This window comes from Podarcis bocagei, assembly GCF_964188305.1.
Source record: "Podarcis bocagei genome assembly, chromosome: 13".
NCBI lineage: Eukaryota > Metazoa > Chordata > Lepidosauria > Squamata > Lacertidae > Podarcis > Podarcis bocagei.
Window position 1 is genome coordinate 41,508,209 of NC_138138.1, and position 21,306 is coordinate 41,529,514.

General features: G+C 50.4%; 2 protein-coding genes across 2 annotated transcripts in view; both read left to right on the forward strand.

Annotated features, from left to right (window-relative positions):
* The window catches only part of LOC308570858 (caspase recruitment domain-containing protein 8-like), a 54,908-nt gene that overhangs the window by 24,655 nt on the left and 8,947 nt on the right, over positions 1-21,306 (forward strand). The window lies entirely within an intron of this gene.
* On the forward strand, positions 15,433-20,330 carry LOC308570883 (uncharacterized protein). Its single transcript, XM_081165938.1, has 2 exons — positions 15,433-15,717; positions 17,588-20,330. Exons 1-2 carry the CDS (start codon positions 15,441-15,443, stop codon positions 18,307-18,309), a joined length of 999 nt encoding a protein of 332 aa, XP_081022064.1. The 5' UTR covers positions 15,433-15,440; the 3' UTR covers positions 18,310-20,330.

Here is a 21,306-nt window from a genome sequence, read left to right on the forward strand (position 1 = left end):
GCAAGGAGCCGCGTCCGATCTCCTCCCAGGAATGTGCCAGCGGGACTGACATGTGCCGGAAGGTGGGGAGAACTGCCCAGCGCCGCTGCGCGGGCGCGGAGTCCAACTTGTGGAGCTGAGATAGAGAGCCGGGCGCCAGATCGCCTTCCTCACTTGGCTTGCCGCGAAATTGCAAGAGGAGGAGGAGGAGGAGGAGGAGGAAGGCGGCGGTGGGGGGCGGGGAGCGGAGGGGGTGCCAGGGAACACAGCCCCCTCCCATCACGGCCATCATCATCGCCGCCCCCACTCTACATTTATTTTAAGGGTGTTTGGAGTGTGTGCGCGTGCCTCTCTCTCTCTCCCACTCACCCCCCCCCACCAGCCACCCCATATTCCCAAAAAACAACTTGATCACGGGCGTCCTGGAAAGGCTGGCTGTGCAAAGATGGAGAGGGAGGTGAAATGAAGAGGAAGGGAAGCCCCGGGCTGGTGATATCCAGCGTGGAGGAGAAGAGGACGCCTCCCGCAGGGCGAATTTGCACCCCGGAGAAGATCCAAGGCTGGAATAAAAAAGTTTCTCCGAGGAGAAAGACTCCCCCTCCGCGGCACGGAGAGACCTGACCTTCCGCTTGCTCTTTTTGAGCAGTGAGCGGGAGAGAGAAGCCAGCTGCCCGCCTCGCTTCAGCCCCCGACGACGAAGGCGCAAGTTGAGAGACGCGGGAACATTTGAAGCAGCAACCACGTCCTTAAGAGCGACGGGGGGAGGCGAGTAGGGAGCCGCACCATGTAAACTTCCTTGTGTCAAAAAAAACAAACAAAACCGAGAATAAAAGGTGAAGGCTGGCGGCCAGCGGCAGCTACACGGGCCACATGACGAGGTCTGGCGGGCCGGATTCGGCCCGCGGGCCTTGTGTTTGACACCCGTGTATTAAGCCATTCTGAGCTAATGTTCATAACAAACTGGTTAAAACTGCATTGCTCTTGCATCTAAGCTATTTTTATTGTCCTTATTTGTAAGACCAAATTCTAATATTAAATTTAAAGAACTGCTAACTTTCTTATTAATTGTTACAAGACAGACAGTAGTTTGTAAATGGAGAAGTCTGGGAAATCTAGATCTGCCTGCTAGGTTCAGGAATATATGGACCATTACAATTTCAGAGAAAATTTGTTGGCCTCTGTCTGCCTTGAGAGACAATGGAGTGAACTTCCAGGACACTTTTGCAGGGTAAAGAAAACCACAGACCTTTTTCGCCACCTTGTGGAACTTTATTTTATGTGCATCAGGCAGCAATTTGCAGATACATTTATTAATAGCTGGTACAAAAATTTGGAATGTAAAATTGTAATGCTCTTGATTCAGGACTGACATTATGTGAATGTGTGTTTTGTTTGTATACAATCTGTGGCACTCCAGTGTTGGAAATAGTTATTTTTGTTTCTTTGCTGTATGATTTCTTAATCCTTAATGAAATGCCAAAAAAAAAAAAAATTGCTACGGGGTCAGCAGTGCAGGTTCAATGTACAGCTATACCTCGTGTTGCATTAGGTTCATGTTGCGTCTTTTCGGCTTGCAAAGGTGGCAAACCCAGAAGTGTATACTTCCGAGTTTCGTCGCGCATGCGTTTTGGGGGAGCCAGATTTTGGGGGAGCTAGAGTTATTGAGCTTTTTTGGGCGGGGGGAGATCGCGGGGCCTCCGAGGAGGCTGCCTGCCGCCCTACAGCTACACCTGCCTTGCTCCACTACTGTCTAAGCGCCTTTTGTAAGCAAATGTTTATAATGGGATAAACCGTCTCTGCCCAGCTTGCTAAGTAAACAGACAGAGAAAAGCGCGGGAGCCACGGGGGAGCGTTTCCGGCACCTTTTGGAGCTTTCATTCAGGCCACGCCTCTCTCCTCCCGCTGCACCAATCCGAGTCCTACATCCCCATCCCCCACCCCACCCCAGGCACCATGCCTGCTTTCAATTTTGCAGTTTCCGCGAAGCAAGTTTCATTTCTTGCAGACACTTGAAGGTGCGCCATGGCGAGGAGCGCGCGCGACTGCCTGCTGACGTGCCTGGAGAACTTGAATGAGGGCGAGTTGAGGAGGTTCAAGGCCAAGCTGAACGAGTTCCCCGTGCGCCAGGGCTACGCCAACATCCCCCGAGGGGAGCTGCAGAAGGCGGAGGCGCTGGACCTGACGAACATGATGGTCAGCTTCTACACCGAGAAGTACGCCGTGCAGCTGACCGCCAAGGTGCTGAAAGCCATCAACTGCAAGGACCGCGCCGAGGAGCTCCTGATCGCCACCGGGAACAGTAAGGAGCGGCTGGGGAGGGAGCGCAGCGGCCAGGGCTGTAGCTAAGGGATCTTTCGCCTGGCCCCTGGTAGATGCGTCCAAAACTGCGTCCCCTAGCCACGGAGAAATTAGCGCCTCTTTCCGCCTCTCCTCCAACCCCTCTACCCTCCACCCATTCAATTCCTCAGGCACTTCACCTTGTAATGAATTCCTTCCCAGACAATCCAATATTTAAAATATTCTTTCTTAATAAAAGGTTTATGGGCGCTGCAAAGGACCCTCCAGCGCAGCCAGCAGGTAGAGGCCCTTCCTGCCTGGTGCCCGCTCCCTTTCGACTCCCCTGAGCCGGCAGAGCCCTCCTTCACCCCACCCCCAAAGCCCATTAAGAGCGCGGCCAACTTTCCTTTCATCTGCTTTTAAAAGGGCGTTGCCGGCAGCTTCCTCTGAGCGGCCAAGGCCACCCGGTTCGGGGCAGCCGTCGGCGGATCTTCCTCCGCTCCCCTGAGGGCCCTGGGTCAGTCGGTTCCGCGGCACAGCTGCTCCGCTCATGGCCAGCCTCCAGCGCCCTTCTTGTTCTTCCTCCTCCAGGGCTCAGGATGCCTTGCAAAGGCCAGGGGAAGAAGGTGCCGCGGGCGCAGCCAGCCGGTAGAGGACGCGCAGCCCAGAGAAGACGCGCAGCCCCCCGAGGATCGCTCGCAGACCAGAGAAGATGCGCAGCCCCCCGAGGATCACTCGCAGCCCAGAGAAGACGCGCAGCCCCCCGAGGATCACTCGCAGCCCAGAGAAGACGTGCAGCCCCCCGAGGATCACTCGCAGCCCAGAGAAGACGCGCAGCCCCCCAAGGATCACTCGCAGCCCAGAGAAGACGCGCAGCCCCCCGAGGATCACTCGCAGCCCAGAGAAGACGCGCAGCCCCCCAAGGATCACTCGCAGCCCAGAGAAGACGCGCAGCCCCCCGAGGATCACTCACAGCCCAGAGAAGACGCACAGCCCCCCGAGGATCACTCGCAGCCCAGAGAAGACGCGCAGCCCCCCAAGGATCACTCGCAGCCCAGAGAAGACGCGCAGCCCCCCAAGGATCACTCGCAGCCCAGAGAAGACGCGCAGCCCCCCAAGGATCACTTGCAGCCCAGAGAAGACGCGCAGCCCCCCAAGGATCACTTGCAGCCCAGAGAAGACGCGCAGCCCCCCAAGGATCACTCGCAGCCCAGAGAAGACGCGCAGCCCCCCGAGGATCACTCACAGCCCAGAGAAGACGCACAGCCCCCCGAGGATCACTTGCAGCCCAGAGAAGACGCGCAGCCCCCCAAGGATCACTCACAGCCCAGAGAGGAGGCGCAGCCCCCCGAGGGTCGCGCGCAACCCAAAGAGGAGGCGCAGCCCCCCGAGGGTCGCGCGCAACCCAAAGAGGAGGCGCAGCCCCCCGAGGGTCGCACGCAACCCAAAGAGGAGGGGCAGCCCCCAGAGGGTCGCACGCAACCCAAAGAGGAGGGGCAGCCCCCAGAGGGTCGCGCGCAGCACGAGCTCCTAGAACAGGAGGCGCAAGAGCTGCAAGCAGAGTGCCTGGAGTTCCTGGGCTATATGTCCGTGCGGGCGCAGCAGCGGGACAAGGCAGTCATGTCCCTGGGCGACGAAAGCCGGCAGCTGCTCGCGCAGAACCAGCCCAAGCACCGGGAGCTGCTGGCCGCAGATGAGGAAGCAGCGCTGCGCGCGGAGCTGCTCCACTGGGAGACCGATTGTGCGCCCCTGGCGGTGGCCTTACTGGCCACCCTCTAGCTTTGGCCCTGGCACCACATGCCCTTTGGCACCACAAGCAGGTGCCCCCCAATCAATACCAATCAATACAAATCTGAAGCTCTGCCCCACCCCCTGTGGGAATGTTCAGGGATGCAGGAGAGGATGTATTGTTTGATTATAGCCTTTCAAACTTGTGTTAACAAGTTCCACAATTCAGCAGAGTAACATTCCCCTTCTTAAACTCACAGCGGATGTGTTTGTTCAGGCTCGCTAAAGCCTCTATAATAACTGTTCTGGTATTTTCCCCTTATTTCCTCATAAAAGATAAGACACGACACAGTCTTCTATAAAAGTATAAAAAGAGTTTACTCACATTCTGATCCCAGAAGGCAGACTTAGTTTCCGGGTGTATGTTACTTTTCTAAACTATCTCATAAGGAGACAGTCCCTCTGTCCTCTCTTGGCTGGAGGCATAAGCACAAGACACACACTTTTCTAATAAACAAAAACCCTGTCTCTTTGTATGTGATTTCTGTATGTAAAGTATAAAACTGATCAATGAACTCTGTATTTGCATACTACCGGCAACCGACCAATCAGAAGCTCAGGATTTTGACCGCTAGCCAATTGCAGTTACTGAACAGTGCCCCCTATCGGGCGGAATTCAGAGCCCGCAGAGCAACTCTTGATACAATGAATCTAAGACTGTTCCAAAATGTTTCCTTTTAACCAAACGGCTCAGGAAAAGATACCTAGCTTTAGAAATTAATATAAAATCAGTACTTTGACCGATTATTTCAATTCCAACATCATTTTAACCCTCAAGGAAAGGACTCTTTTTGCCTTTATCTCCCACCATGACTGCAGAAGCAGGAACTCAAGAAGGCAACAGGAGTTGGGCATCCCACCATCAGGGCCTGCGGCTCCCAAGCCTACCTGGGGCCTTCCTGGGGAGGCCACCCGCAAATCAGTGCAGCTCCCCCGCCCCCAGAGAGCAGCCCGGGAGCACAGGGCAACAGCACAAAGACTCACTTGGTCCAAAACTTCTGTGGACACGATCCACCCCAACCAAACCACTTTCAAATCTCAACCATTTCATGGTGGCAGAAGCGGTGGCTGGCAATATAGGTTTCCTTGTGAATAAGCCTCCGGTTGAACCCGGTTGTTGTTGTTGTTTCCTCCCCCCCCCCTCCCCTTGAAGGCTCTCCATCTGCCTCCCCCTGCCCCAGCCCCTGAACCCACCTACACTTTAGCTACAATTCCCAGAGATCAATCCCTCTTGCAAGGCTGAGCTGCACATGGGGGGGGGGCACAATCCGCTGCATGCTGTGGCCTTGGCTGCAGGACGAGCTGTGAGGGGAGCCCAATCTGCCTCATGCTGCAGTGTTGGCGGCGTTGGTGGTGGCTGGGCAATCCCCCATGCACCGCATCATCGTCAGGGCGGCGATCCACCATGCATTGCAGCAGTGGGCCGATTTTTTGTCACCCCTCTCAGGGATGGCACCTGGGGCTGCCTGCACCCCCACCCCTTTGTACGCCCCTGCCCTGAGGGCAAGGAAATGTAAAGACTGTTATTGTTCTTTTGGTGGTGGGTACTTAAGAGGCATTGGGAAAGATGTCTGGAAAAGTCAGCAAATGTTGAAGTTCTGTAAGCCTTGTATTCTGTAAGCCTTGAAGTTCTGTAAGCCCTCCACTTTTATAACATGTTAAAGGTAAAAGGACCCCTGACCATTAGGTCCAGTCACGGACAACTCTGGGGTTGCAGCACTCATCTCGCTTTATCGGCCAAGGGAGCTGGTATACAGCTTCTGGGTCATGTGGCCATCATGACTAAGCTGCTTTTGGCGAACTAGAGCAGTGCATGGAAACACCGTTTACCTTCCCGCTGGAGCGGTACATATTTATCTACTTGCACTTTGACGTGCTTTCGAACTGCTAGGTTGGCAGGAGCAGGGACCAAGCAGCGGGAGCTCACCCGTCGCGGGGATTTGAACTGCCAGCCTTCTGATCAGCAAGCCCTAGGCTCTGTGGTTTAACCCACAGTAGTAATGATGTATAAGTGATGCTGGGTGAAATGTATTCTGGGGATATGGGGGAAGTTTTGAAAGTAATGTTGCCCCATGCTCGGGGTTCTTACTCTCATGGGGACCTGTTGTGCAACAATAAAGATCTTGGTCTACTAACAGCTGTTTTGCTCTGGTTTTTGGCTGGAACTTCCTTCCTTTCTGACCACACATACCCACGTCCTCAGTCCCGATGACCTGGGCCGTTGAATAGCCTTAACCCAGAATTTTCCTTATCAGAAGGAAATCAGTGTGATTATTGGATAGATTTCTACCCAAAACTTTGCTTTCTCTCTCTTTTTTTATGGGGATAAAGCTGGCTTTACCTTAAAGCACCTAATTGTTTTCCTGCCCTTTGTTTCTAGATTGCTTATCACTCATAGTTGGAAAGAGGCCATGACTATAACATTGGAAAGTCATTGGGGGCGGGGGAAAGGTAAGCCCCGCCCTGCATAATTGGTCACATGATGTGGTGCATGTCGGAATCTGTGTTCGACCGAGCTGATAAAGCTCATCTTCCTCCGGCTGAGTCCTTCGGAATCGCCCTCTGACATGATTAACGACCTGAGCCATTGATAAGGCTCAGGCACATTCCCATTCAGCAGAGAATCAAAGCAGCACGCGGAAGTGATGAGATTTATGGCTACATCGCTATGCTTTATTTCTTACTACGCAGACAGAAAACACATTCTCTCTCTGTGAGAGCAGAGAGCAACTGAAACAAAACAAAGGAACAGGAAACCAGTAACGTCACATCTGTCTCCCGTGAGACTTCCAACACCCTGGACTGTCTCTGGAATGTAAATAGAGTCTTGTGACTCTAAGCAGCTGCACAGTGGCACAAACAGAAACTAACAGTGCATGCACACCATTTGAATGACACAGCCCATCAACTGTGGGCGGTGGGGTGGGGTAAGGCTCATATATTTTATTGGGGGCTGCCGAAGGGACCTGGGCACCCAGAACTTCGCTCCTATAAGGCAGGGTGAAGTGTCTGCCTTAGGCAGCATGATCCATAGATACAGCAGATCCTGATGTAGATCTTTATTCTTGGTTCTTGATGTCAAAATTCACTCTTCCCTGATAATTTGATGGACTTTGCTGTCACCTCGTGGACTTTTGATATGCATATAAGAAACAACACTTTGGATTTCCTGGATCCCATCTGCACTGTATGTTTACAATGGCATCTTACCACTTTAAACTGTCATTGGTCCCCACAAAGAATCATGGGAAGTGTCATTTGTTATGGGTGCTGAGAGTTGTTAGGAGACCTCACAGAACTATAATTCCCAAAGTTACCTGGGAAGTGGGATTTATTGTTATTTTTCTTCAATGTCTGTACCAATGATTTATAGGGATCTCTTCGTTTAAGTAGTCTAATTGGTATGTCTTTAAAAATGATTATGAAATTCCCATCCATATTCAGCCTCTTTTCTCTGTTCTTCTGTAAAATCATGTTTCTCATTTCTCTATCTTTAAATATAATCAGACAATCCCCTGTAAATCTTTTTGCTTTTGTTGTTTTCACTCGCATTCTAAATGCATTCTGAACATTTTTAGCCATTTCTTCCACTGGCAGTTCCATCCATTTCGCTAGTTCCACTATCAGTTTCTCTTTGATATTTTCTCCTTGTGTCTCCGGCACGGCTCTGAGTCTCAAATTCACTTCCCTTTGCCGCAATTCATTCATGGCTATTACATCCTTCATTTCCTCTTGTGCTTTATTTAATTCCAACATCTCTACTTTAATCCTTTCTTCTTCCCGTTTAACATCCTTCATTTCCAATCTTGTCTTCTTTAATCCCTCCTCTACAGATTGTGTTCTCCTGAACGCTTCTTTTATTAGCCCTTTCAGTTCATTGACTGTTTCATCATTTTTTTTATCCATTTTTCCAATCTTGTTATCCACCTGCTCTAATTTAGACTCTAAATTCTTTTCACTCTGTTTAATTTCCGCAAACATTCTTAAAATATCTGCCTTAAAGTCTGTTTCTTGTTTTGACCCTTTCCTTTCAGCAGGTGTCCCCCCATCAGTCGCTTTCTTCGATGGGTTTGACATTTTACTCTATTATATCCCACCAATACAATAGCAACCTTTTGCCACTCCCTCAAGATTTATCAATTTAACACTTTTCCAATTATTCAATTTCAATTTTACAATTCTACAATTTTACAATTTTAATTATTCAGTCATCCAGTTTTACCCTCTTAATATTGCTATTAATGGTCCTTCAATTATATATATATCACCATGAGTCAATACGGGATTCTCGCAGTGCCGTCTTCTTGCCTCCACTCAGGCTAATCCACTGGAAAGAGTGTATCTGAATAAGTGTGCATGCACACGAAAGCTCATACCAAGAACTAACTTAGTTGGTCTTTAAGGTGCTACTGGAAGGAATTTTTTTTTATTTTGACCACTGGAGAGAGAGACGCTTCTTCCAGTTCTGAAGCATTATATATGATAAGCATCCAAGTAAAGAAGAAAAGAGGAAATAGTTCAAGGTCCAATTTCACAAGTAACAAAAAGTGACACAGTTATAAATCCAAGATACTCAAAGTTCAAAGATACTCTAGGACCCTCGTACCTACGGGACCGCCTCTCCTGGTATGCCCCACAGAGAAACCTACGGTCTGCAAATAATAACATCCTCAAGGTCCCAGGCCTCAGAGAGGTTAGGCTGGCCTCAACTAGAGCCAGGGCCTTCTCGGCTGCAGCTCCAAACTGGTGGAATGCTCTGTCAAAAGAGACTAGGGCCCTGCGGGACCTGACATCTTTCCGCAGGGCCTGCAAGACAGAGTTGTTCCGCCAGGCCTTTGGTCAGGGCGCAGCCTGACTCCCTCCTCTGGCAACCTGCACATAATTCTGCTTAATTGGTTGCCATCAATTTGATTTAATTAATTTTTATAATGAAATATTTTTAGATTGTGTGACTATTTGACTGATTATTTGATTGTTGTTAGCCGCCCTGAGCCCGGCTTTGGCTGGGGAGGGCGGGATATAAATAAAAATTTATTATTATTATTATTATTAAATTTGTGTCCAATATCCAGTATTATATCCAACTTCCAACAAGTTTCTCAAAAAAAAAAAAGAGGAAAACAAATTATACTTTCTTATTCCAACCACTAGAGGTCTCAAAACCTCATTGGTGTAGCGTTGTTTCAAAAAAGATAGAAATATTCTATTTCTCCAACAATTCAGTCTCTTATATATATCAAGGATTCCAAAAAGAAATAAAACCCCCAAGGAGTTAAAAATAGAAATAGTTTACCACAACCAATACAAGTGTAATTGTTCTTTAATATTTCGTCTGCTCGCTGTACTTAAAAGTTCTTAATTGCGTCAAAGCCTTCTCTTCCGTTTCACTGTCCTTTGTTCTTTGAAAACGAAAGTGGAGAAGCGCTTCCTCCTTATATTTATGCCCTCCGTTACACCAAGGACTTTAAATTGCAAAAGTTACTCTTCTGTTCTCCCTTATCTTCGATAGTATCTTTGATATATTGTATCCTCCTAAAAAGTTACTTTTTAGAAGAGTTCATAGAAGAGAAAAAACAGTAGCCGCTAAGGCAACTCACTTTCACTTTCCCAGCTCTGCAAGTAGCGCTGCGTCAAAGTTGATTTCGGTTTTCGGCTGAACTCCGCAAACTTCTTCTTATTTCTCCGTGACTTCCTTGTTGTTAAATCTTCAAGTTTTCAAATAATTTAAAGCCGGAGTCCTTTAATTTGAGAGCGTAGCGCTTTCTCAGCAAGCTCGGGGCTTCGCTATTCGGAGGTGGATAATGGCTTCCCTCGACCCGCGGATCCGCTCCGCCATTCTCTTCACTTCTTGTGAAGCTACCTGGCGGCCGGGCTGACCGCTTCTGGTCCCGCCGGGAACCTGACCTTCTGGACACCCACCAGAGGTATTTTGGGGGGCTACCGTGCCCTGTAGCACCCCTAATCCTCCAAAATAGCCCGGGATTTACCTCACGGTAAAATCCCCGCTTGCGACGAGATCGCGCTGCACTGGAAGTCCCCGGGAAGTGGGATTTATTGTTAAAGGACACTGGGAATTGCCATGAGAGAATCCCATGCCAACAGGAATTTAACAAGGTTTGAACAAGCTATGCTGAATGCTGGTTTGAGGGAGAAAGTGAGATAGTATCACAAACTTCCTTGACAAACAAAGCAGGCTGTTAGTAGGTTTAAAGAAAGTATGGAAAACTGGCTTGCAAGCAGTGATTGATGAAGAAAGATGCTATAAATGACGGTCCAAAAAAGGAGTTAAAACAGTATTGGGAAATATTATGGAAACGTCTCCAAAGGCATTTAACTGCTGCGATAGAACACTGGCTCAATTTTCTCATTTGTCATCTAAAGTTAGTGCAAACTGTTGCTGGGGCTGCAATAGTAAATGTACACACTACCAGCTTTAGTGGGAATGCACATTTTTTAAGCCATTCTGAGCTAATGTTCATAACAAACTGGTTAAAACTCATCAGAGCTAGCAGGGAAGCAGTTGAAGAAGGAGCAAAAAGGGTTTTCTCTTGTGTGTTTGTGTTTCTTTGTGGCTGATTAGCTGTTCTCCCTGTGCAAAGGTCAGAGGGGGCAGGGTTTCTGTTGAGGAAGGTGATTAGCTGTGGGAGGAGCTTATCAGAGCTAGCAGGGCAGCGGTGCGCGCCTAGTGGCGCGCGCAGTTTGATCCATCTTTTAGATTTAGCGGATCTAGTTTCAAACGTTTGTTGGGGGAGACCTAGGTTTTTTGTGGGGGGAATTATTTGTCCTGTCTTCAGACTTTTTATGAAGGAGGACCGCTGTAGCCACCCCCAACGGCACATTCTCAAGATGGAGGGGGAGGGAACAGCTGCTGTCGCCTGCGGTTCCTGCGCAATGTTTGCCATCTTGCCAAAGGTTGCAGGCAGCTTTACCTGCAGCAATTGCATGTTGATTGCCCTCTTAAAAGACAAAGTCCAGCAACTGGAGGAACATGTAGCTACGCTCCAAAGAATTAGAGAGCTGGAGCTCTTCTTGGAAGCATCAGACCACACCGTCTCCATCGAGGAGGAGACAGGGGACTCCCCTGAGAAGGAGGCTAGTTCACCAACACAGGAGCCAGATATATGGAGAAACGTGACTCAGAGAAGTAGGAGGCCCTGGGTTCGTTCTGATTGTTTAGAAATACACAATCGCTTTGAGGTCCTCTCCCCTAGCCTGGAAGACGAAGAACAGACTCCATTTGAGGATGTCTCCCTCATTTCGGTCGATCAGGTAAATGAAGATGAGCAGCAAAGTCAGTCCTCAGGGAATGTGCAGGCGACCTTGGAACGGACAGCTCATGGAAGAACCCCGACCAAACCTAAGAGGAGGCGTGTAGTGGTGATAGGGGATTCCCTACTGAGGGGAACAGAAGCAGTGATTTGTGGGCCTGACAAGATGTCTCGGGAAGTGTGCTGTCTCCCCGGGGCTAAGATCCAAGATGTAACTGAACGTCTGCAAGGAATCATAAAACCCACTGACAAATACCCCTTCCTCTTGGTTCATGTGGGAACCAATGACACTGCAAGCAATAGCCTCCAGAAGATCAAAAGAGACTACGAGGCTCTGGGCAGGAAATTGAAGCAATTAAATGCACAAATTGTCATCTCATCTGTCCTCCCAGTTGAACGACGTGGCCCAGGGAGAGAAGGAAAAATAGTGGAAGTGAACAGCTGGCTTCGCAAATGGTGTAAACAGGAACGGTTTGGATTCTTAGATCATGGACTGCAGTTTCTTGAAGATGGACTTCTGGCAAGCGATGGGCTGCACCTCACAACGGTTGGGAGGAATGTTTTTGCCAAAAATCTCAGAAACCTCATCAGGAGGGCTTTAAACTGACTAATGTGGGGGAGGGAGACAGTGCTCCTGAAGGTAGGAGTCTATCAACTGATGAAGATGATCATCCAAATGTCATAGACCAAATGGAGCAAACAACACACAGACCTAGTGGTGGGAGGAAAAAATCCTTAAATAAGAGACACGGGGGAATGATTAATGGACTTCAATGTCTGTACACTAATGCGCAAAGCATGGGAAATAAACAAGATGAGCTTGAGCTCTTGGTACAGCAAACTAAATATGACATAATAGGCATCACTGAAACCTGGTGGGATAAGTCCCACGATTGGAATGTAATAATGGAGGGATACAATCTATTTCAGAGAAACAGACCAGACAAGAAAGGAGGAGGAGTGGCGTTATATGTCAGGGATGTGTATACCTGTGAAGAGATCCAAGATTTAGAACCTCAAAGCCAAAGTGAGAGCATTTGGGTCAAAATTAAGGGAGAGAAGAATAACAGAGACCTCATTGTGGGAGTTTACTATAGATCCCCAAGCCAAACGGAGGACATAGATGATGCCTTCCTGGAACAGATGGCCAAGTATGCAAAAGGAAGGGAGATAGTAGTAATGGGGGACTTCAATTACCCGGACATTTGTTGGACGTCAAACTCAGCCAAGAGCATAAGGTCAAACAGATTCCTCACTGGCCTTGCAGACAACTTCATTGTCCAGAAAGTGGGAGAAGCAACAAGAGGAACAGCCATTTTAGATCTGGTCCTAACCAATGTTGATGACCTGGTTAGTGGGGTAGAAGTGGAAGGATCATTAGGCGCGAGTGATCATGCTCTTCTGAAGTTTACTATACAGCGGAAAGGAGCAGCCAAGCATACTAGGACTCAATTTCTTGACTTTAAGAAAGCCGACTTCATAAAACTTAGGGAAGTGCTGGGTGAGATCCCATGGACAGTAATACTAAAAGGAAAGGGAGTTCATGATGGCTGGGAGTTTGTTAAGAGGGAGATAGTAAAAGCACAACTTCAGGCAATACCAATGAGACGGAAACATGGAAGGTGCCTAAAGAAGCCAGGGTGGCTATCTAAAGAACTTTTAACTGAGTTAAGATTAAAAAAGGATGTGTACAAAAAATGGAAAAGGGGGGAAACCACCAAAGAGGAATTCAAACAAATAGCCAGCACATGTAGACACAAAGTCAGAAAAGCTAAAGCACAGAATGAACTCAGGCTTGCTAGAGAGGTTAAAAGCAACAAAAAAGGCTTCTATGGGTATGTTCGTAGCAAAAGGAAGAACAAAGAAACAGTGGGGTCACTCAGAGGAGAAGATGGTGAAATGCAAACAGGGGACACAGAAAGGGCTGAACTCCTCAATGCCTTCTTTGCCTCAGTCTTCTCCGATAAGGAAAACAATGCCCGACCTGAAGAATTTGGAGCAAATGATTCAGCAAAGGAAACACAGCCCAGAATAACGAAGGAGATAGTACAGTGGTACCCCGCAAGACGAATGCCTCGCAAGACGGAAAACCCGCCAGACGAAAGGGTTTTCTGTTTTGGAGGCGCTTCGCAAGACGAATTTCCCTATGGGCTTGCATCGCAAGACGAAAGCCCATAGGGAAATGCTGGCGGTCGGGAGCAAAGACTTTCGCCCACAGCCGGCCTTCAGAAGAGGACCTCTTCTGAAGGCCGGCGGGGGGCAAAAGTCTTTGCTCCCCCCCCCCGCCTGCCTTCCCCCCCGCCTGCCCCGGGCGATCTTAAAATGCTGGCGGGCGGGAGCGAAGCGTTCGCTGCCGACCCCCAGCATTTTAAAATCTCCAAGGGACAGCAGAGAAGTCTCTGTCCCGGGGAGATTTTAAAATGCTGGGGGTCGGCAGCGAAGCGCTTCCGACCCCCAGCATTTTAAAATCTCCCTGTGATATTCTTGTAAAGAAACTGGTAAAATGCGGTCTTGACTATGCTACGACTCAGTGGATTTGTAACTGGCTGACTGACCGAACCCAAAGAGTGCTCATCAATGGTTCCTCTTCATCCTGGAGAAGAGTGACTAGTGGGGTGCCACAGGGTTCTGTCTTGGGCCCGGTCTTATTCAACATCTTTATCAATGACTTGGATGATGGACTCAAGGGCATCCTGATCAAATTTGCAGATGACACCAAACTGGGAGGGGTGGCTAACACCCCAGAGGACAGGATCACACTTCAAAACGACCTTGACAGATTAGAGAACTGGGCCAAAACAAACAAGATGAATTTTAACAGGGAGAAATGTAAAGTATTGCACTTGGGCAAAAAAAATGAGAGGCACAAATACAAGATGGGTGACACCTGGCTTGAGAGCAGTACATGTGAAAAGGATCTAGGAGTCTTGGTTGACCACAAACTTGACATGAGCCAACAGTGTGACGCGGCAGCTAAAAAAGCCAATGCAATTCTGGGCTGCATCAATAGAAGTATAGCATCTAGATCAAGGGAAGTAATAGTGCCACTGTATTCTGCTCTGGTCAGACCTCACCTGGAGTACTGTGTCCAGTTCTGGGCACCACAATTCAAGAAGGACACTGACAAACTGGAACGTGTCCAGAGGAGGGCAACCAAAATGGTCAAAGGCCTGGAAACGATGCCTTATGAGGAACGGCTAAGGGAGCTGGGCATGTTTAGCCTGGAGAAGAGGAGGTTAAGGGGTGATATGATAGCCATGTTCAAATATATAAAAGGATGTCACATAGAGGAGGGAGAAAGGTTGTTTTCTGCTGCTCCAGAGAAGCGGACACGGAGCAATGGATCCAAACTACAAGAAAGAAGATTCCACCCAAACATTAGGAAGAACTTCCTGACAGTAAGAGCTGTTCGGCAGTGGAATTTGCTGCCAAGGAGTGTGGTGGAGTCTCCTACTTTGGAGGTCTTTAAGCAGAGGCTTGACAACCATATGTCAGGAGTGCTCTGATGGTGTTTCCTGCTTGGCAGGGGGTTGGACTCGATGGCCCTTGTGGTCTCTTCCAACTCTCCTTAATGAAATGCAAAAAAAAAAAAAATGCTACGGGGTCAGCAGTGCAGGTTCAATGTACAGTACAGTTATACCTCCTGTTGCATTAGGTTCATGTTGCGTCTTTTCGGCTTGCAAAGGTGGCAAACCCAGAAGTGTATACTTCCGAGTTTCGTCGCGCATGCGTTTTGGGGGAGCCAGATTTTGGGGGAGCTAGAGTTATTGAGCTTTTTTTGGCGGGGGGAGATCGCGGGGCCTCCGAGGAGGCTGCCTGCCGCCCTACAGCTACACCTGCCTTGCTCCACTACTGTCTAAGCGCCTTTTGTAAGCAAATGTTTATAATGGAATAAACCGTCTCTGCCCAGCTTGCTAAGTAAACAGACAGAGAAAAGCGCGGGAGCCACGGGGGAGCGTTTCCGGCACCTTTTGGAGCTTTCACTCAGGCCACGCATCTCTCCTCCCGCTGCACCAATACGAGTCCTACATCCCCATCCCCCACCCCACCCCAGGCACCATGCCTGCTTTCAATTTTGCAGTTTCCGCGAAGCAAGTTTCATTTCTTGCAGACACTTGAAGGTGCGCCATGGCGAGGAGCGCGCGCGACTGCCTGCTGACGTGCCTAGAGAACTTGAATGAGGGCGAGTTGAGGAGGTTCAAGGCCAAGCTGAACGAGGTCCCCGTGCGCAGGGGTAACGCGAACATCCCCCGAGGGAAGTTGCAGAAGGCGGAGACGCTGGACCTGACGAACATGATGGTCAGCTTCTACACCGAGAAGTACGCCGTGCAGCTGACCGCCAAGGTGCTGAAAGCCATCAACTGCAAGGACCGCGCCGAGGAGCTCCTGATCGCCACCGGGAACAGTAAGGAGCGGCTGGGGAGGGAGCGCAGCGGCCAGGGCTGTAGCTAAGGGATCTTGCGCCCCTGGTAGATGCGTCCAAAACTGCGTCCCCTAGCCACGGATAAATTAGCGCCTCTTTCCGCCTCTCCTCCAACCCCTCTACCCTCCACCCATTCAATTCCTCAGGCACTTCACCTTGTAATGAATTCCTTCCCAGACAATCCAATATTTAAAATATTATTTCTTAATAAAAGGTTTATGGGCGCCGCAAAGGACCCTCCAGCGCAGCCAGCAGGTAGAGGCCCTTCCTGCCTGGTGCCCGCTCCCTTTCGACTCCCCTGAGCCCGGCAGAGCCCTCCTTCACCCCACCCCCAAAGCCCATTAAGAGCGCGGCCAACTTTCGTTTCATCTGCTTTTAAAAGGGCGTTGCCGGCACCTTCCTCTGAGGGGCCAAGGCCACCCGGTTCCGGGCAGCCGTAGGCGGATCTTCCTCCGCTCCCCTGAGGGCCCTGGGTCAGTCGGTTCCGCGGCACAGCTGCTCCGCTTATGGCCAGCCTCCAGCGCCCTTCTTGTTCTTCCTCCTCCAGGGCTCAGGATGCCTTGCAAAGGCCAGGGGAAGAAGGTGCCGCGGGCGCAGCCAGCCGGTAGAGGACGCGCAGCCCAGAGAAGACTCGCAGCCCCCCGAGGATCACTCGCAGCCCAGAGAGGAGGCGCAGCCACCCGAGGATCGCTCGCAGCCCAGAGAGGACGCACAGCCACCCGAGGATCGCTCGCAGCCCAGAGAGGACACGCAGCCCACCGAGGATCGCTCGCAGCCCTGAGAGGACGCGCAGCCTACCAAGGATCGCTCGTAGCCCAGAGAGGACGCGCAGCCACCCGAGGATCGCTCGCAGCCCAGAGAGGACGCGCAGCCACCCGAGGATCGCGCGCAGCCCCCCCAGGATCGTTCGCAGCCCAGAGAGGATTATGGGAGCATCTGGGCGACGGGGCCGCGAATCAGCCTGAGTACCGGGAGGTGCTGGCCCCATCCGCAGAGCAGGAAGCGGTGCTGGGAGTGGAGCTGCTCCGCCAGGAGGCCGATTGCGCGCCCCCCTGGCCTGCGCCCTGGCCGTTGACTTCCTCGCAACCCTCAACCAGCGGCTTATCTCATCTCGCCCTGGCGGCGGCGGATGCTAAGAATCGCGAAGATGGGTCTGCAGGGCGCGAAACCCAGAGAGGATGTGCAGCCCCCAGAGGTCCGCGCGCAGCCCACAGAGGACGCGCAGCCACCCGAGGATCGCTCGCACCTCAGAGAGGACGCGCAGCCACCCGAGGATCGCTCGCAGCCCAGAGAGGACGCGCAGCCACCCGAGGATCGCTCGCAGCCCACAGAGGACGCGCAGCCTACCGAGGATCGCTCGCAGCCCAGGGAGGACGTGCAGCCACCCGAGGATCGCTAGCAGCCCAGAGAGGACGCGCAGCCACCCGAGGATCGCGCGCAGCCCCCCCAGGATCGTTCGCAGCCCAGAGAGTATTATGGGAGCATCTGGGCGACGGGGCCGCGAATCAGCCTGAGTACCGGGAGGTGCTGGCCGCATCCGCAGAGCAGGAAGCGGTGCTGGGAGTGGAGCTGCTCCGCCAGGAGGCCGATTGCGCGCCCCCCTGGCCTGCGCCCTGGCCGTTGACTTCCTCGCAACCCTCAACCAGCGGCTTATCTCATCTCGCCCTGGCGGCGGCGGATGCTAAGAATCGCGAAGATGGGTCTGCAGGGCGCGAAGCCCAGAGAGGATGTGCAGCCCCCAGAGGTCCGCGCGCAGCCCACAGAGGACGCGCAGCCACCCGAGGATCGCTCGCAGTCCAGAGAGGACGCGCAGCCACCCGAGGATCGCTCGCAGCCCACAGAGGACGCGCAGCCACCCGAGGATCGCTCGCAGCCCAGAGAGGACGCGCAGCCCAGAGAGGACGCGCAGCCACCCGAGGATCGCTAGCAACCCAGAGAGGACGCGCAGCCACCCGAGGATCGCGCGCAGCCCAGAGAGTGTTATGGGAGCATCTGGGCGACGGGGCCGCGAATCAGCCCGAGTACCGGGAGGTGCTGGCCGCATCCGCAGAGCAGGAAGCGGGGCTGGGAGTGGAGCTGCTCCGCCAGGAGGCCGATTGCGCGCCCCCCTGGCCTGCGTCCTGGCCGTTGACTTCCTCGCAACCCTCAACCAGCGGCTTATCTCATCTCGCCCTGGCGGCGGCGGATGCTAAGAATCGCGAAGATGGGTCTGGAGGGCGCGAAGCCCAGAGAGGATGTGCAGCCCCCAGAGGTCCGCGCGCAGCCCAGAGAGGACGCGCAGCCACCCGAGGATCGTTAGCAGCCCAGAAAGGATGCTGGGAGTTTCTGGGCGACATGGCTGCGTGGAAACAGCGGCGGGACGAGGCGTCCGGGTCTCTGGTCCACAATAACCAGCAGCTGCAGGCGCAGAACCAGCCCGAGTACCGGGAGCTGCTGGCCGCACCCGCAAAGCAGGAAGCGGGGCTGGGAGTGGAGCTGCTCCGCCGGGAGGCCGATTGTGCGCCTCCCTCTTCTGTCGGTTGCCACCCTCAACCAGCGCTTGTCTCATCTCGCCCTGACGGTGGCGGATGCTAAGGATCGCGAAGGTGGGAAACTTTTGCCTTGCCCCGAGTTCGGCGGGTTTGCAGCCAGATGACATAAGCCGCTGGTTGAAAGAGGCGGTAGAATAAAGCTGGTTGAGTTTCATCAGCGCTTTTGCTACATTTTGGGGGAGCGGGGGTCTTAGCAAAATTGGGGAGTGGGCTCTTCCACTGAAAGCTTCGTCTTGCTGCATAACTGCTATTTACGCTTCTCTCTCCATCTCGCTTTGTAACTGAACCAGGAAACCACAAGAAAATGGCAGGAAACTGCCTAAGTCTCAGTTTCCTATGTAAGATTTTTAACCTATCACCAAGCAGTTACTGCTAAACAGACCTGCTGCACAATTGTTGCTGTCGCTGTTTTATTATTATTGCAGTAACAACATAAGGCCCCGGGGTCCCTTCCAACTACAGTTCTAGGATTCTAGGATATCTTTTTTTCTTCTTCTTTTAAAATTCATCCTTATTGGTTTTTCATAAATTCTCTTTCTCATACATGTCAACATCCACAACAAGCAAATGAAATCTCAAAACATTCAACATGTGTACTTAAATAAAAAGGAGGGGGGAGAGAAAATTGTGTTGTTTGTCTACTTATTCTGTTGTTACTCTATCAGCATTTAGCTTCCCTCCACCCCAGACTTGGATACTTAGTTTTCTACTTTATACGCATTCCCAATTATATCATCTGTTTACCATAGTTTCCACTGTTTCCACTAGTCTTTACAGAATTGGTCTAGTCCAGTCAAAAAATTTAAATCTCTGCAGTGATCTGTCAAATTTTTTTTGTATTTACTCCAATTGTTGTTAAATTTTTGGTACTCTTGGTCTCCTAACTGCCCTGTCAGCTTATCCATCTCTGCCTATTCCATCAACTTCATTTGCCAGTCCCTGCCGGCGCCTGGGGAAATTTGAACACTCGTTCCCCTAAGCATGGTGATATCACACCCCCCCCTTGTTTCTCCGCAGTGCTATTTTTACTCCACTTCTGTTGTTACTTGTTAATTTAAAAATAATTTCATTTAAAATCTGATTCAAATTTAGAGACACACAAACACACACTTCATTTATTTTTAAATTGTCCCATTTCTTTTAAATTGTCCCATTTCTTCACCCTGCTCATCGTTGCAGAGAAAGATGGTGAAATGTGTGTTGTCACCTGGTACTCAGCAAAAAGATATGCTCTCCTCCCAATCAGGAAAAATTGATGCTAAGTGATCTGCCCTAATTGTGGTCTGTGGTGAGCCTGTGCTAAGCCCCTCTAGTGGAGATCATAGAGTCATAGAATGACAAGGCAGGTGGGAGGGACTGTGTGACTTACCCATGTTTGCTAATATGATTTTTGCTGAGGAAGTTATGGTTTTGACAGAATCCACACACTTTTAGTGACTTTTGCTGAAAATCCAAGCGGTTAAAGCATATAGTGGCAAATTAATTAACTTATTGTTTATTGTCCTTTAACACACATCAGGTAGACTCACTAAGTGAGCCATCTTTGCTGCCCTGATATCTCCAATCTGTTAATCCCTGTTGTGAATACCATTCCCTGCTCACACCTCCCAGCTCCTTTCAAAGGAATATAGTTTTTTGTCATGACAGCAGATGATCTTGTAAATTGTTTTGAGGGTTTTTCAAAACTCCCATCAGCCCCAGCCAGCAAGGCCAGTGATCGGGGGTGATGGGAATTCTAGGGCAGAATAACAAGACGTTTTATGAACTAAAATAAAGTTTTGAATACACAGCTTTTGATGCAAATCGCTCTGGTACAAGGAACCACCTTTGCCTCTCCTTTTTGTCATTCCTATTTGTCATTCCATTTTATCAGACTGCTCTTGTCAATATTCCCTAAGATGTGCCAACGCAATGTGAATTTTTATGAAACTGGGGGGGAAACCATGCTTCATCAACTCAGGACTTTGTTACATATAAAAAGGATATGGAAAAGGAATGTTTGTGAAGTGATGTTATATGTGCCTTACAGATGGATTTTAGTAAATGTGACCTTCCCAATTCCAAGCTTGTGTCCTCATTTGGTGAGAAGGTTGGGTGGAGTGGGGTTCAGCAACCCAGGAATTTCCTTGGAGATCAGTTCTCAGAAATCCAGGACAGGGGGTTCTCATTGTGCAAGCAACTGCCAGCAAATGCATCCTTGGATTTCCTCGAGTCTATTATTGGGCTGGTCCCAGAGTATGTTCTGAAGGCACACGAGGCTACAAAAATGATACAATTATGCACTATATAAAATAACTAAAATACCTTGCTGAAGCTAAGCAGGTCTAAATCTGGTCAGTGCCTGGATGGAACTATAATACAATCTTGGGTTTTATGATGGAAGAAAGGTGGCATATAAATGTAAGAGAATAAACAAGAATAAAACTAACAGTACAATTTCATGCATTTATACTCAAAAGCGAGTCTTGTTATGCTGCTAACTTTGGCCACTATCCTCAACACATTTACTAGCAGTTTGAAAGCACACCAGTGCAAGTAGATAAATAGGTACTGCTGAGGCTGGAAGGCAAACACCATTTCCGTGTGCTCTGGTTTCCATCACGGTGTTCCGCTGTGCCAGAAGCGGCTTAGTCATGCTGGCCACATGACCTGAAAAGCTGTCTGCGGACAAACACTGGCTCCCTCGGCCTGAAAGTGAGATGAGCGCTGCAACCTCATAGTCACCTTTGACTGGACTTAACAGTCCAGGGGTCCTTTACCTTTACCTTTTTTACTAGGAAGAAAGCCCTGCTTATTTGGGGGACTTATTTCTGAGTAAACCATCATAGAGTTGGAAGGGGATCATCCACGCCAGGAGTCCTCAAACTTTTTAAACAGGACCTGCATGAGCGCCAAGGCCGTGGGGCATCGAGTGGAGGCCAGCAGGAGCCGAACGTGTTCCCTCGGCCCGCAAGCGCAGGGCTCGCCCGTTCCCGGCAAGGGGAGGCGACTAGGCCTCAAAGGCCTCATGAGTAGGGGCGGCGTTTGTAGTGGAGCCAGC

Bases quoted from the DNA above. Each gene is read 5' to 3' on its own strand.
- LOC308570883 (XM_081165938.1), top strand. From the start codon at position 15,441: ATGGCGAGGAGCGCGCGCGACTGCCTGCTGACGTGCCTAGAGAACTTG. The intron at 15,718-17,587 runs GTAAGGAGCGGC...GAGGACGCGCAG, and splicing joins CCTGATCGCCACCGGGAACA to CCACCCGAGGATCGCTCGCA.